Source organism: Panulirus ornatus, chromosome 9 (assembly GCF_036320965.1).
Source record: "Panulirus ornatus isolate Po-2019 chromosome 9, ASM3632096v1, whole genome shotgun sequence".
Lineage (NCBI taxonomy): Eukaryota > Metazoa > Arthropoda > Malacostraca > Decapoda > Palinuridae > Panulirus > Panulirus ornatus.
Genome location: NC_092232.1, coordinates 19,934,028 through 19,949,027, shown reverse-complemented (window position 1 = coordinate 19,949,027; position 15,000 = coordinate 19,934,028). Strand labels below are relative to the sequence as shown.

Genomic DNA, 15,000 nt, shown 5'->3' with positions numbered 1-15,000 from the left:
TCTCTTTCATGATATCGACGTACATCACCAGGTATTGCTGGAGATTAGATCTCGATGGGGTAATATTTCACAAGAGGACATCTGGTGGAAGAATAGGAGGCGTCTTGACCTGATCCGCCAGATCACCGCAAAGGTCTTATCTATCTTTTTTGTTTTTACTCCTTTTGGCTCAATATGAACAACGACGCACAATCAGATCTCGCGATGAGGAGGTGGCATCCCGCAGAGGCCAGTGAGAAATTGAGTCATAGGCCGAACAAGCAAGCCCTCAGGTCCCTGATACCACCATAGTGTGGTTCTTAGGTCCTGGTCCTACGGGGGGCTTCTAGGGCCTGGTTACCCTAATTCCCAAGTATACGGGTTCCCTTAATTTTCAGACCCTGGGTCCTGTACTGGTCTTCAACTCTCGGACTTCCAGGGCTTCTGGTTCCGGCTACCTTACTTTCCAGGCCCTGATTCCATGGTCTTCAGGTCCTGACCATCCTATAGTTTCAGGTCCTAGTTCGCCTAATCTTCAGGTCCTGTTTCCCTGTTTTCAATGGTTTAGGTCCTGGCCATATATTTTCAGGCCTTGGTCCCCTTCATCTTCAGGTCCTGGACTTCCACTCCTTCCAGAACCTCAGGTACTGGCAATATTGTCTTTACGATCTCGTCCCTTAATCTTGAGGGTCCTGGTCCCAGAGTCCCTGTGGTACGAAGACACGCACGTCCCTCGTCTACACACGAGTCACTGGACAGAACCAGATCAGCAGATGGCTCGTAATTCCTCCATTAACCGCAAAATCACGAAGATCAGATTGGCCATTAGCCACGGGGCTGCTGAGATCTGATTGGCTCATTTTGTGCTATTACCGGTGACTTGCCCTGGAGTTATGTGTCCGGCTGGCGATCAGTTGAAGCGCGCGCGCACACACACACACACACACACACACAAACACACACATAATTACAGGCTATTTAGGGTCATGACGCATAGCGGTTCCGTGAAAAGTGGATATATATATATATATATATATATATATATATATATATATATATATATATATATATATATATATATATATATATATAAGTTTCGGATATGGACGGTTTATTGTGTATTTCAGTAACCGAGAATAACAATATGCGTGTTGGTATGTTGCTGTAATACCTGTCCTTTCATATGTGTATTCGTCAATGTTGTTCATGTATGTATGCTACGTTCCGACACAGGTATCATGATGTGCTGATGTCCCGTAGTCCATTCAGCGCGTCAAGTACCGCCCAGGGCGGTAGCTGTGGTCTGTTGCTGACAAGTAACGTCAGGATAAAGACCCCTGCATCTGTGTCTGGCCACCGAGTCTTCCACCGCTTCCTACCAACACCTGTGTGTGTGTGTGTGTGTGTGTGTGTGTGTGTGTGTGCCGCCCCAGTACTGGTGCGAGGCGCGTCCCTCGTGTGAGCTCACGGGGGAAGAACGTAACATTGGGTGGTGAGACATGAATGTCCCCGGAACGGTCGAGTTTGCCAGCAGATTTGTACAGGTTACCTCGATTACTTAACCCCCAGTTAATCTCTCTTTTTGTGTGTGTTAGCCGAGACGGCACGGGCAGCTGGAGCAATAATTATGTCCATTCCATTAACGATACACACACACACACACACATATATATATATATATATATATATATATATATATATATATATAGATAGATAGATAGATAGATAGATAGATAGACCCTAGCCTGAGCCAGGTACTCATTTCATCGACCAACCCCTGAGGTGGATGAACAGCTGGGTTGACTGTGGACAGACTGCCGTAACCAAGATTCGAACCTATGCCCTCGACCCTGGACAGCCCGTGAATGCCTTACGGTCTGGAACGCTTACCGCTACACCACGACGTTAAATCACGACCCTCTGAGCACCTTGGCCTTTCCTCTGACCTGACCCCTTCACGGTCAGGTCGTAAGACGACATCATCATATCAAAGTGTCGTACCGACGTGTTCAGTGGGATGAATAGTACCAGCACCTCAGCGGTAGGTAACCTCCGCCATCGACGCCTCATTTTTTCCACGGCAATTTATCACCGCGACGGTGAGGGAGGGAGAGTGGGAGGGAGGGAGGAGAGAGAGGCTGGCTGTTCCTCTAATCATCAAACACCATCCGAGGAGGCAAGACCCTAACGCACACAGCCGAGGCGTGAGTGCCGAGGGTGACAGAACCTGCCAACACCTCCCTGGTTCTGCAGGTGGAGGCGTTCTGAATCACCCGGCCACCACCACCCGGAGCGACACAAAACCACTGACGAAGTAGCTCCTTCAAGTGTCGTCGCCTCCTTCGCCCGCGCCAAGAAGAGAGGCCCCCCTTCCCTCTCTCTTCCTCGCCGGCCGCCATAAACCTGCCCAACAAGCGTGATTAACAATATTCTTAATGGCCTTCCCTCACGCATAATGGCGGCGACAAGGGTAAGACAGGGCGAGGCGGGAGGGGACGACAGGTTGAGGTGGTCACAGCGGTCTGCACGGCCGCACTCACACGCACTTAATCTGTCGTCCCGTGATATTTTGGTGGCGAGCGGAGGAGTGGGGCTGTGTGCGCTAGGCCCGGGGGTGAGCTGTGGCTGTGCACGGGGTAGGGCTGTGTATCACAGCGTGGGGCTTCGTCATTGTAGTGATGGGTATGGAGATGTTTCTATGTGTAGCTGGAGACCTGTATACAACCTGAGATGTGTCACACACATACATATACACACACACATACACACACACACACACACACATATATATACACACACACAAACACAGTCACACACAAACAAGAGTATAAGTACTTAGGAGACGGGGGAGTCAGGCCACAGTGATACAAATGGACAATACATTACTACACCAGGGCAAGGAAACAGGAACAATGGAGGCATGACAGAAACACAAGTGACACGTCGAAAGAACGTCCGTGTCTCTTCCACGAATTATCATCAAAGTCATAATCAAGAGCAAATTACTAAAGTCTTAGATTGAAGAGGTCATGGTTAAAGGGCATATCATTACAGATGATAACATACGGGAGAAGATGAATACGAAATTACAATGTGTGTTTATACCAGAAGACCCGAAGGTACCTTTGCTATCAGCCAGTGAAGGGGAGGAGGAGACACGGAGATGAATCTCGTAAAAGCGAGGAGGTTCATGAAGGAGTATAAACCCGGACGAAGCTCAACATTCAGGTTGGATCTGACCATTTGAGCTCAGTGAGAGGAGGGCCTTGTCAAGACCGCCGCTGGTGATGTTATCTGTCTCCACGAGACAAATGTTACAACGGAATGTATGAGAGGCGGCGAAGTGGCCATATTCAAAAAGAAAGTAACAGAGTAGCAGCCCTGAAATATGAACTGAAAGAAAAACAAAAAAACAAAATAACACAACCCGGAAGAACACTAGAGAAAATGACGAGGAAGTAGACAGAGGAGACCCCGCACATGTTACTTAAGTGGGACGAGATGGATTCAGAGAAGAGATTCATACATGACCGACCCGCTGGGTGTCCGTGAGAGATTAAGGAACACCTCACAGGAGAGGGATATGTGGGTGGACTGTGTAGTAAGTAGTCTCGGACTGCTAGAATGGATCGGCAGCCAGCGAACGGGAAGGGATGAGAGAACACACATGAGGAAAGCCTCTACTCTCGAGAGGGCGAAGCTGAAAAGTGTGGTTCCCGCAAGGTTCAGTGATGGGACCACCGATGTTTCTGATCTAAGGAAATTAATTGCTAAGAGAGACGACGTAATACCGGAATGTATTTACTGATGATGGTAATTTTACGCAAAAAAAAAGAAAAGTGCGTGAAGTAAGCGAGACTGCGAGACAACGCAAAGGAACATAAGCAAAACGCACCAGTGGTCGAAAATATGGCACACACTAAGTCGGAAGGAGTTTAAATAAGCCAAAAGGTGACTACTATAACTGAGGACACAGATTGCAAGAGTCGTCCTGTGAAAGCATCTCACAGTTGACCTCCTAAGCCTAACTTCTCACCATACCATCACGTGAGAGGGATCGTGTAGGGGTAAGATATAGTTTGGTCACTGTCAAAACTGTATTAAGTACATAGCGTGATGGTGAAGAATCTTCGTATGAAAGCCGTTTATTCGACCTGAGCTTGAATACACCGCTAGAGTCAGGTCGTAACTAAGGTACTCATTACAAATTTCTGGAAAAGATGATAAAAAGAAAAATACTATAAGAGATGACGATACACCTGGGTTTGAACAAATGAGCTATGAAGACAGGAAAGAATAACTCAGTTGGCCAATTAGGAAGACAGAAGAACAGGCAAATACATGGTGATAAAGATTCACGGGAAGCCTTGACTACAGTACCATAGAGTAGTTCCATGAAGTGAGGAGAGACTTTCGGACATGAGGACACAAGAGGACATTAAGCTAGGAAAACCTAGCGAGACATGCAAGGAACCATTTCTTCAGCAACTGATCTGTGGACTCCAAGAACTGGCCAGGAGGAGAGAAAGTAACTGCGGGTACTGTAAGATAAAGATACAAAGATAAGAGATAGGACCCTCCGAGCTTAAAACTTCAAACTCCCCCCCCCCACCTTCCCCCATGCACGAATCGATGATAACACACACACACACACACACACACACACACACACACACACTAGAGGGGAGATGAAGAGGGCATTCAAAGAGTAGAAGACCACAGAGTCTGGAAAACTTTACACGTGTGGGTGCAGAGGTGTTGGGGCGGGTTTGAGTGGACGGGTCAGGACAAACGTTGAGCAGAGACCCCACTGCTGGAGGAGGTGCTCCAGTGGGTGGGGTAGGGGGAGTAAGGAGGTGATTATGCTGGGGGGGAGGTGCTTCATGAGGGAGAAAGGAGGGGGTGGGAGGAGACACCATGATATCCACCGCACACTATGACGAACAGTGAAACATGTGTCATGGCCACACGAACAGCAAATTTGTGACGAGGTATCTATACAGATAGTCTCAGTATTACAGCCAGAGACGAAAACTCTGTACCAGCAGGGGGTCCCTGTTGCCACCACGAAGTCCCGTGTAGACATACCATCCAGCATGGGACCTGGTGTCACACATACATCTCACAGAGGATATATGAATATCATTTATTAATATCTATCATACTTTGTCTCCCGCGTTAGCGAGGTAGCGCAAGGAAACAGACGAATGAATGGCCCAACCCACCCACATACACTTGTATATGCATACACGCCCACACACGCACATATACATAACTATACATTTCAAATGTATACATACATATACATACACAGACAAATACATACATACACATGTACATATTCACACTTGCTGACCTCAGCCATTCCCGTCGCCACCCCGCCACACATGACATGGCACACCCCTCCCCCCGCACGCGCGCGAGGTAGCGCTAGGAAAAGACAACAAAGGCCACATTCGTTCACGCTAAGTCTCTAGCTGTCATGTGTCATGCACCGAAACCACAGCTCCCTTTCCACATCTAGGCCCCACAAAAATTTCCATGGTTTACCCCAGACACTTCACATAACCTGGTTCAATCCACTGACAGCACGTCGACCCCGGTATACCACATCGTTCCAATTCACTCTATTCCTTGCATGCCTTTCACCCTCCTGCATTTGGGAAACATCCAAATGTTTACCAAATGGCGTCCTAGCTTCGTTTCTTCGATGTATATCAAATAACTTATTTCTCTCTTGTGTCTCCCCTGATGATGAGATTATTACACGAAAGTGCACTTGGGAACTTTCGTGTAATAATCACATCATCAGGGGAGACACAAGAGAGAAATATAACAGTCAGTTGATATACATCAAAGAGACGAAGCTAGGACGCCATTTGGTAAACATGGTAACGACGAACACACTCTTCTCGTAATACACAAACAGTAATCACAGTGTTACCGATCATGAATTCATCACGGGCTAGCCCGGTGTCGGACCCCAATGGATTCGAATCCTGAGCGCGGCTGTCGACCCACAGCCAGTTCCACCTGTTTATCCTCCCCTCGGGACTGGTCGATAAATGGACACCTACCCCAAAGTGGGGAGTGTGCACATATACATACAAAGCAAGATAATACATACATATAATACATGATACATATATACATAAGGATAGGGACGGGCCAACGCGAGTGTAACACTCTCTTCCCCGTAACACACAAACAGTCATCACACAGGAACAGAGAACGAACCACTGAGTTCTGTACAAGACATAGGAGAAGGCTGGGTGGATATTGTGCATCTGGAATGCCAGAAGGCATTGAACACTATACCACACAGGGTGAAAACCTGGGTCCTCAGGCAGGAGTTAAGGGAGGAGAGACTTCTACGATGATTGGGAAATTACCTCAGTGGAAGGTAACAAGGGACGCATGTCAGAAAAGCCTTCTCGAAATGGGGTTTTAAGGGTCAGAAGTGGCGTACCGCAGGACTCTGTTCTCAGACCTTTACCCTTCGTAACCTATGCAAGTGACTTGCCAGAAACGCTGGGGGTAATACCTGAATCAATTGGCAGATGAATGCCAAGGTCATGAGGATAGTATAGAGTGAGGAGGGTTGCGAGAACTTACAAAGTATAGAGTGAGGAGGGTTGTGTCAACTTTCAAAGTATGGAGTTAGGAGGGTTGCGAGAACTTACAAAGTATAGAGTAATGAGGGTTGCGAGAACTTACAAAGTATAGAGTAAGGAAGGTTTCGACAACTTACAAAGTATAGAGTGAGGAGGGTTGCGACAACTTACAAAGTATAGAGGGAGGAGGGTTGAGTCAACTCACAAAGTTTAGAGTAAGGAGGGTTGAGTCAACTCACAAAGTATAGAGTGAGGAGGGTTGAGTCAACTCACAAAGTATAGAGTGAGGAGGGTTGAATCAACTCACAAAGTATAGAGTGAGGAGGGTTGCGACAAAACTCACAAAATGGAACTGAACTAACTCCAAAGGAAGCCTGATGCATGGTTGATGAAGCTCAACCCAAGTGAGTGCAATGTAATGAGGGATGGGTTCCTGTGGAAGAAAATCTCGATATGAATATCATCTTGCACTAAGAAATAAGCTACAGAGACCTGTGTGTGTGTGTGTGTGTGTGTGTGTGTGTGTGTGTGTGTGTGTGTGTGTGTGTGTGTGTGTGTGTGTGTGTGGGTGTGTGTCATACAAATACAAAAGTAAAGACATGGCACATGTATATATACAAGGATGAGAACCTGGGCAACACGAGTGGAAAACTCTCTCTCCCCACAACACACAAATAGCAATCACACACACACACAGACACACACACACACACACAGACACACACACACACACACATGCAAAAAAATGACATACACACGTACACATACAATTAAGCTGTATTTAGGATCACGACAGCATACAAATAGACAAGCACAGGTCTGACACAAAGTTGACACAAGCCATCTTAAACATATCCACCTTGTTGAGGCGAGTCTTGTGTGAGCACCATCTCGCATGGATGACATACTAGGTACCTGCTTGTGTGAGGAACCCCGTCCTTGACGTGGTTACCAAGTCTGACACCACAGGACCGCATGAGGATAATTGTCAGCACACTAAAGTGTATATACTGGTGAATGTCAACAACCTAACTTTAACTATGTACAAAAAAAAAGAGAGAAAAAAAAGGGTAAAAACTCTTGAGAATATTTACAGCATATGTTGTACCTAAATCAGTGAATGTGGCACCACTTTAGTCACTGCTTAACGAAACCTACCCAACTCCTTGGAGAGCGTCCAATGGCCGGTGATAAAAACCGTCTGAAGTGCAGGAGCTGAGCTACAGCGGTAGGGAGGTTAGCAACCGTAGACTGACTCACTCACGATCAAGAGGAGGAGGACGAGGAGGAGGAAGGATCATAGAGTGAGTTCCTCAACGTATCTGAAGAAGTGGACGTGGGTCAGTTCTATGGACCAGGGAAGAAAATGTGGACATAGATCAGTTCTATGGACCACGGAAGAAAATGTGGACATAGATCAGTTCTATGGACCAGGGAGGAAAATGTGGACGTGGGTCAGTTCTATGGACTAGGGAGGAAAATGTGGACATAGATCAGTTCTATGGACCAGGGAGGAAAATGTGGACGTGGGTCAGTTCTGTGGACCAGGGAAGTAAATGTGGACACAGATCAGTTCTATGGACTAGGGAGGAAAATGTGGACGTGGGTCAGTTCTATAGACCTGGGAGGAAAATATGGACGTGGGTCAGTTCTATGGACCTGGGAGGAAAATATGGACGTGGGTCAGTTCTATAGACTAGGGAGGAAAATGTGGACGTGGGTCAGTTCTATGGACCAGGGAGGAAGATATGGACATGGGTCAGTTCTATGGACCTGGGAAGAAAATGTGGACGTGGGTCAGTTCTATAGACTAGGGAGGAATACGACTGACAGGAGAAGGGAAAAAAGAGAAAGCAAAAGCGAGTGACAGAAAGTAGGGAAGTCGTGAATGCAAAGCCCATTATGTTATTTAAGAGACCATAAGACAAGAAAGGGGAAAGGAATTTAGAGATGTGGCCCCTTTAGTGCTGAACCCCTACCTGATTCCTCACTCTACTCATCCCGGCACTACATCACTGGTTGCCTTCTGAACTTGTATGACAAGTTTTTTTTTACGGATGCATTACCATCATCTACAATTTTCTCTTATCAGTCGGGAGTTTCAACTCCCTGATCCTCCTAACTCTTACTCCATATCGCAAGTATGGTGTTGCATCATTCTCGCCGTCGCCACCAGAATTCTACCACCTTGGATCCCTCGTCCCCGAGTTGCAGTTCGGCCCCCAAAAAACATCGAACACGCATAATCTTGAGCAAAACAAAGCCATCCCAGCCACTGTGAACATCGTCAAGAATCATTTAATCATAAAGCAACATCCATCTTGACACACATATAAACGAAGGAAAAGAGAATTCAACAGCTTCGCCGTTCGAGGAAGGAAGGAGCATCATAACGGTCAATCCTCGAGTAAAAGTTTTCAAAGGAAGGAGCATCATAACGGTCAATCCTTGAGTAAAGGTTGCCAGTCTAACAATCTCCCTATGCTTCCTGACAGCCCTAAGGTTTATACAGTATGTATTTCTCTGTATATTTTTACCTTGTGACGACAGGATGATCCATAAACAGTTGATTATCACTATCACTATCAAAACCATTATTACTGCAGTTATTATTATAACATTCGTACTTTATCATTATCATTATCATTTATATTATTACTCCTGCTAGAATCATTACTTATATTTTATCATCATTATTATCATTACTATTGTTACTGTACATATATCATCTTACACATACACACACACACACACACACACACACACACACATATATATATATATATATATATATATATATATATACACACAGAGGTACCCACACTTACCCGTGTGTACATGTAAATCTCGTTTCCCACACAAGCCTTAAGACCAGTTAGAAACACTATTCGATTTCTGTGTCAGGGACGGACCAATATCAAAACAACGAGAGAGAGAGAGAGAGAGAGAGAGAGAGAGAGAGAGAGAGAGAGAGAGAGAGAGAGAGAGAGAGAGAGAGAGAGAGAGAGAGAGAGAGTATCACCGTTTGTGTACATGGAAAGCTCAGCACCACTGTATGTTATGTATGAATCCCAGCACCAAGGCGTGTACCTATCTATCTGTGCTGTTCGGTAAGGGAAGTCTTCATACGTGGGGCCTCCCTCGTCTCTTAAACATTCGCTGCTGCCATACAACGCTTCATACTTCTGTCTGTTGTCCATATCTACGATATCGTTACTCACTTTGATCCAGTAATCCACCACTCTTCTTCTTCTTATGTTCTTTTCACAAGTTACTTGCTTAATTTCACTCGATGTTCTGTGGTTGTTCTATCCTCTACATCTTTGGAAGAACTGTTCATTGTCCATGTCACCAATCTGGTTCAAAAAAACTTAAAGGGTGTAATCAGGTCACCCCTCACTCTTCTTTCTTCCAAAGTGGGCATAATTCGAGGCTTATAACCCTTACCTGTAATCCATCTCTCTTAATTCTGGTATCTTCTTTATTGCCCTCCTCTGGATCGTCTCTATTAACTCTATTGTGCTTCTTTACGTGAGGTGACCAAACTTGCGAAGCATATTCTATTTTTGGCCTCACGTAGGATGCGAACAGCTTGCTGAATATTTCCTTATCCTTATTCTTGAAAGATATTCTGATATGTGCGGGCGGACATTTCTTTTGTCTCCTCAATCATTCTCCTAATACGGGACTCTTGAGACATGTTAGGGATGATGTCGAACGACAGCCAATTTCATCTCACACACACAGATTCCTGCAGCGTATATCCTGCTACATAATAAGTCATAGTGAGGCCCTCCTCCTGTCGCTGTGTGTGTGTGTGTGTGTGTGTGTGTGTGTGTGTGTGTGTGTCCTCATTCGCTCATGAGAATGAGGGACTTGGGTATGGGAGTCCAGCAGCCTCTCCTCATAAACTCTGAGGGAATGAGTGACAGGCCTTAAAAGAACTTCTACTGATATAAATGCGTCTGAGCGGATCAAGGAGTCCACAAAGATACTTCTTACGGACTGATGCGGTATCGAATGGCAAAACGGGAAGCAATCAGAACGTCTGCTGGACTTTAAGCTTAAAGTCCTACTGACGCAGTACATCTGATGCGTTGAGATGAATGGATGGGATGCACCGACCTTCTGCAGGGCAGCACAGACAACCATCTTAGCCACCAAGATTCGTGCACATACGGGGAAGAACAATAACAAACATTATCACCGTAATCTAATTATCGCTACGTAGCAAAACGCGTTTTCAGTGAAGAGCGACGCCTAATTATTGGTCTCTGTGTAACGAAAATGGAAAAGGGGCGTCACAGTCGTGATAAAAATCAATAATTACCTGAATCTGTATTTCGTGTTTTATCATCATATATTTTTTTCCAGTACGGGGGTATTAAGTCGATCTTATCGAGATCGTAATGAAATGAAAAAAAAAAAGCTATATATTAGCAAATCTCCTTACAATTTACAACGAAATTTTGAAAGGAAGCTGGTATATATATATATATATATATATATATATATATATATATATATATATATATATATATATATATATATATATATATATATCAGGCTAAGGGCGTAGAGAAATCCGTCGACAATTGTGCGACCCTCGACACTATGGGTCGATTCTCCCCCGCCCGTGTCCCATTCTTACAACTAAAACAATAGTCGACAACTGAGGCTGCTGGACTGGACGCCTCTCCATTTAATAAAGAAATAATTTTTCCTTCTTCCTGGCCACGAGCTCCATACGAACACATTTTTTTTCTCTTCCCTCCACCTACCCCCACCCTACCCCCTCTTTCCAGAGTCATTCTCGTTAGGACTTCACTCCCGAACCAACTTTTAGGTTTTAATTCCACAAATGCCCGTAATACTTATCATTTTCATTGGAAGGAGACATATTTCCTGAACATATGTCCCTTTTACCGGTACAAGCGTACAACATGTCAAGCCTGGCCCCGCCCACTGTGCGGAGATGGTGAAAAACACGTCTCTTCTGTTAGGAACACGGCGGCTCTAGACCAATCGCGGCCGGCCCTTCCACGCCTACCTCCTCCTCCATTGGCCGTCGCAGGGGGAGCCACGCCTTTTCCCCACGCGTGGTTGGCTGAATTCAGTAGAGTGGTTTTGTAAACAGTTGCGCTTGGCCGTGCGTAGTGGGAACGTTGTGGGTGCGCGGACATTCGTGTGTTGGGCGAAAACTGTTGGTGTGTGATAATCCGAGAACAAATATGTAAGCGGACGGGAATTAGAAGGAAAAAAAGTTGGATAAATGCAGAGGTGATGTTAAGATTGGTTTGAGTGGAAGCGGGAGGAAGGTAAAGTGGAGGCGGCGTGTGGCGCTTGGGTATCTGATGGGTTTGTACGAAGATACCGGGTCACCGCAGGAAATGTACTGGGTAAGTACACCTTCAGGTTACCTGTAGCAGCAGCAGCAGCTGCCTGGGCACACACACCCAACAACCCTCCCAGTACCTCTATGTAGTCTTGTGGCTTTGAAACCATACGTTTAATACTTTACTAAAGTGTTGCTTAAAAAGCTTAAGTCTTGGGCTAAGTCAGTAGCTTAACCCCCCGTCAGCAGACTGTGGCTACCGCTAGCAGGTTGGAGTGGCAGCCACCACAACCCCCATTTGGAGCACCCAGTGCACCAGCTGTGTAGGGGATCACAACGTGGGGAGTTACAAGTGATGATGTGCCTCGGGAAAAGGTCCTTGTGAAACAATTACGATACAATCTCAATGTTCTAGTGATTTTTTTTTCCCCTTGCTTTAATTACGCCCTGGTTAATTAGGGAGGTAATGGGGTTGTGTGGTGATGACAACCGTAAAAAACTATTTTATGTCGACTGTTACTCTGTGGTGTCACGTCATGCATGACCAGTAGTGGCTGGCGTTATCATCCTCAGACGATGACCCTTTTAACTTGCCCTCAACCCACAAATCTAACTACTGAGTCAAATTACTTATATCTTTTTTTTTTATGCAACTCCCGAAGGAAAAAAAAAAAAGTGCAAAGCCATGTCTGCAAATTTCGCACGCTATCTCTCGCACAGTGCAGAAGGGCTGTGTGTGTCGTTATCAGTAGTGTCTTGTGTCTGATGAGTGCCACTGTTACTGACCCGCTCAGTGGTGTGGGCCAGGCCCAGGTAACGCGGGGTATGTGAGTAGTGTTACGTGTTAGTTGCCGTCGCCATCTCGGTCCCTCGTACGATCATCACTCCGTCGTGGATGAGGATCATGCTAGATGGTATCTTTAAATCACGCGAGACGTGTGAGGTAAGATAATGACCACAGCTCTTCTTCTGGTTATTAAACCCCGAACGATAAGAACTGTCAACGGATGTAAACCCTTGTTATGGTGTGTGTGTGTGTGTGTGTGTGTGTGTGTGTGTGTGTGTGGACACAAGGATCACAAGTGACAGGTTGTGTGCTTGGCTGTAGGAGACTTGCTCACCTGCCGCGTAGTTTCTTAAGGTATGGGTGGGTTTGAGGGTTCACATGCCATTGGGTTCGAGACCAGCCAGAGGCCACGACGCTGGTGGGAGCGAGCAAAGGTAGGGAAATGTGGTTTGGCAGAGCAGATAGGGCTCGCGACGACAGGCTGTGTACAGCGACGGGGCGCGGGCGGGCGAACGAGCGAGCGAGCGGCCCGCCCGGCCCGGAGCAGCCAGCTCTCGGGGTATCATCGGCCAGGGATAATGAGCGGATTAACCTCAGTTTACGGAGCTTAGCGGCGGGTGGCTAGGATGACCCCTGGTCGACGGCCAGAGGAGGGCAGCAGCATGGACAGAGAGGGGGAGAGACAGACCCATAACGGGTATCTGCTTTGAGGAGCCTGGCCGGAACTGACGACTGGGAAAGCCTCGCAAGTATGACCGCTGAGGCAATCTCACAGAGGGGAACCAATTGAGTAAAACCCTCGCCACAGAGTCTGCTGAAGGTGCCTTAGCCAGGCAAGCCTCTGTAGGGGGATTATTGTGGTACCTTCCTCCAGGAACTAGAAGCGGGAGAACCCCTCCGCCTTACCATAGATAAGGGGGCGTCCCGAAGGCTTCTGCAACGAAGTGATTTCTTGCATCCCTACAACTGGGGAGGCTACGCTCAGTCCTGATGACTCTAAGGAACCTCATTAGAGACTTGTTCCCGGGCGGCATGAGGAAGGTGTATGGAGAGTGGTTGTCGAGGGCGTTGGGTGTAACTAAGACCCAGGGTGTGCGAGTGTGTACCTGTGTACAGGGCACAAGAGCCTCCACTAAGACACTTACCCACCCCTCGCAGGTCATCGGGTTGTCAGTATTGTTTAATCAACTGGTATATCTGCATGTCATGGTGAGGTTGTGCTAGTCGTTCTCCAAGAAGCATGTTGTTCTGCATAACTTCATGAACATACAGTACTGTACAGGTGTGTTTATGTGTGCATATATATATATATATATATATATATATATATATATATATATATATATATATATATATATATTCTTTGGCTTTCTTGGCGCTACCTAGCTAATGCGGGAAACGGCGATCAAATAAAACAATAACAATGCGTTAATATACATATATATATATATATATATATATATATATATATATATATATATATATATATATATATATATATATAGATAGATAGATAGATAGATAGATAGACATACATACATACATACTTACATAGATACATACATACATACATGATGTAAGTGTATAGGTTTCTGTATATTCGTGATCTAAAGCGAAGTTAAAGACAGCTGAGACAGAAACATACAGAGCGGGAGACAGGTCACATCAGTAACGTATAGGGTGAGAGAGAGGTCACAAATACCACTATTCATGGTGACCTTCAGCAGTGTATGTACCTGGTGACCAGAGGCTGGATGGTGCAGAGGACGTGGTGCTGTGGTGGTAGATGGGTGATAACACCGGTGGCAGGCTATGGTGTGGCTCTGACGATGATAACTAGGCTACAACACACAACTCTACCTCCCTTCTGATTGGTTGGGTGGACTTCATCCCTACCTACTGCCAGGGTCACTTAAGGCCGTCATAGTCAAGCTATTAACATCCACTGATCGATAAGAAAAAAAAAAAAATATAGATGAAATCTCTAGCCACCTTCATCAGGTGGTGGTGAGGATAATTTCGAGACCACATACAGCTTCCCCCCTCTGGCGGGCCACCAGATGAGCTGAGGCCCAGTGGAGACAAGTGTGGTACCGGTAACTCGGGTTATGCGTCGTCTTCTTGGAGGTTAAAGTCGCCATACACGCACGGGCCACACGAATGGGAGAGTATGATAATATTCACCGGGTCATCTTATATCCTTAATGAGAGCGATGTAACCTGGACATATGTCTGATTTATGTGAAAGCTGCATAAGTACGAGTTGATTTGGGATCTTCAATACG

At 46.0% G+C, this 15,000-nt stretch overlaps 2 protein-coding genes across 3 annotated transcripts in view; one reads left to right on the top strand and one right to left on the bottom strand.

The window, feature by feature from the left end:
• Window positions 1–15,000, bottom strand: part of rt (Protein O-mannosyltransferase rt) — a 533,108-nt gene that overhangs the window by 346,412 nt on the left and 171,696 nt on the right. The gene's annotated exons all lie outside the window — the stretch shown is intronic.
• LOC139750249 (LIM/homeobox protein Lhx9-like) overlaps window positions 11,736–15,000 on the top strand; it is a 251,118-nt gene continuing 247,853 nt past the window's right edge. Inside the window, exon 1 of the mRNA XM_071664767.1 lies at window positions 11,736–11,992. Coding sequence (XP_071520868.1) covers window positions 11,948–11,992 — 45 coding nt within the window. The 5' untranslated portion in view covers window positions 11,736–11,947. The remainder of the gene's footprint in view (window positions 11,993–15,000) is intronic.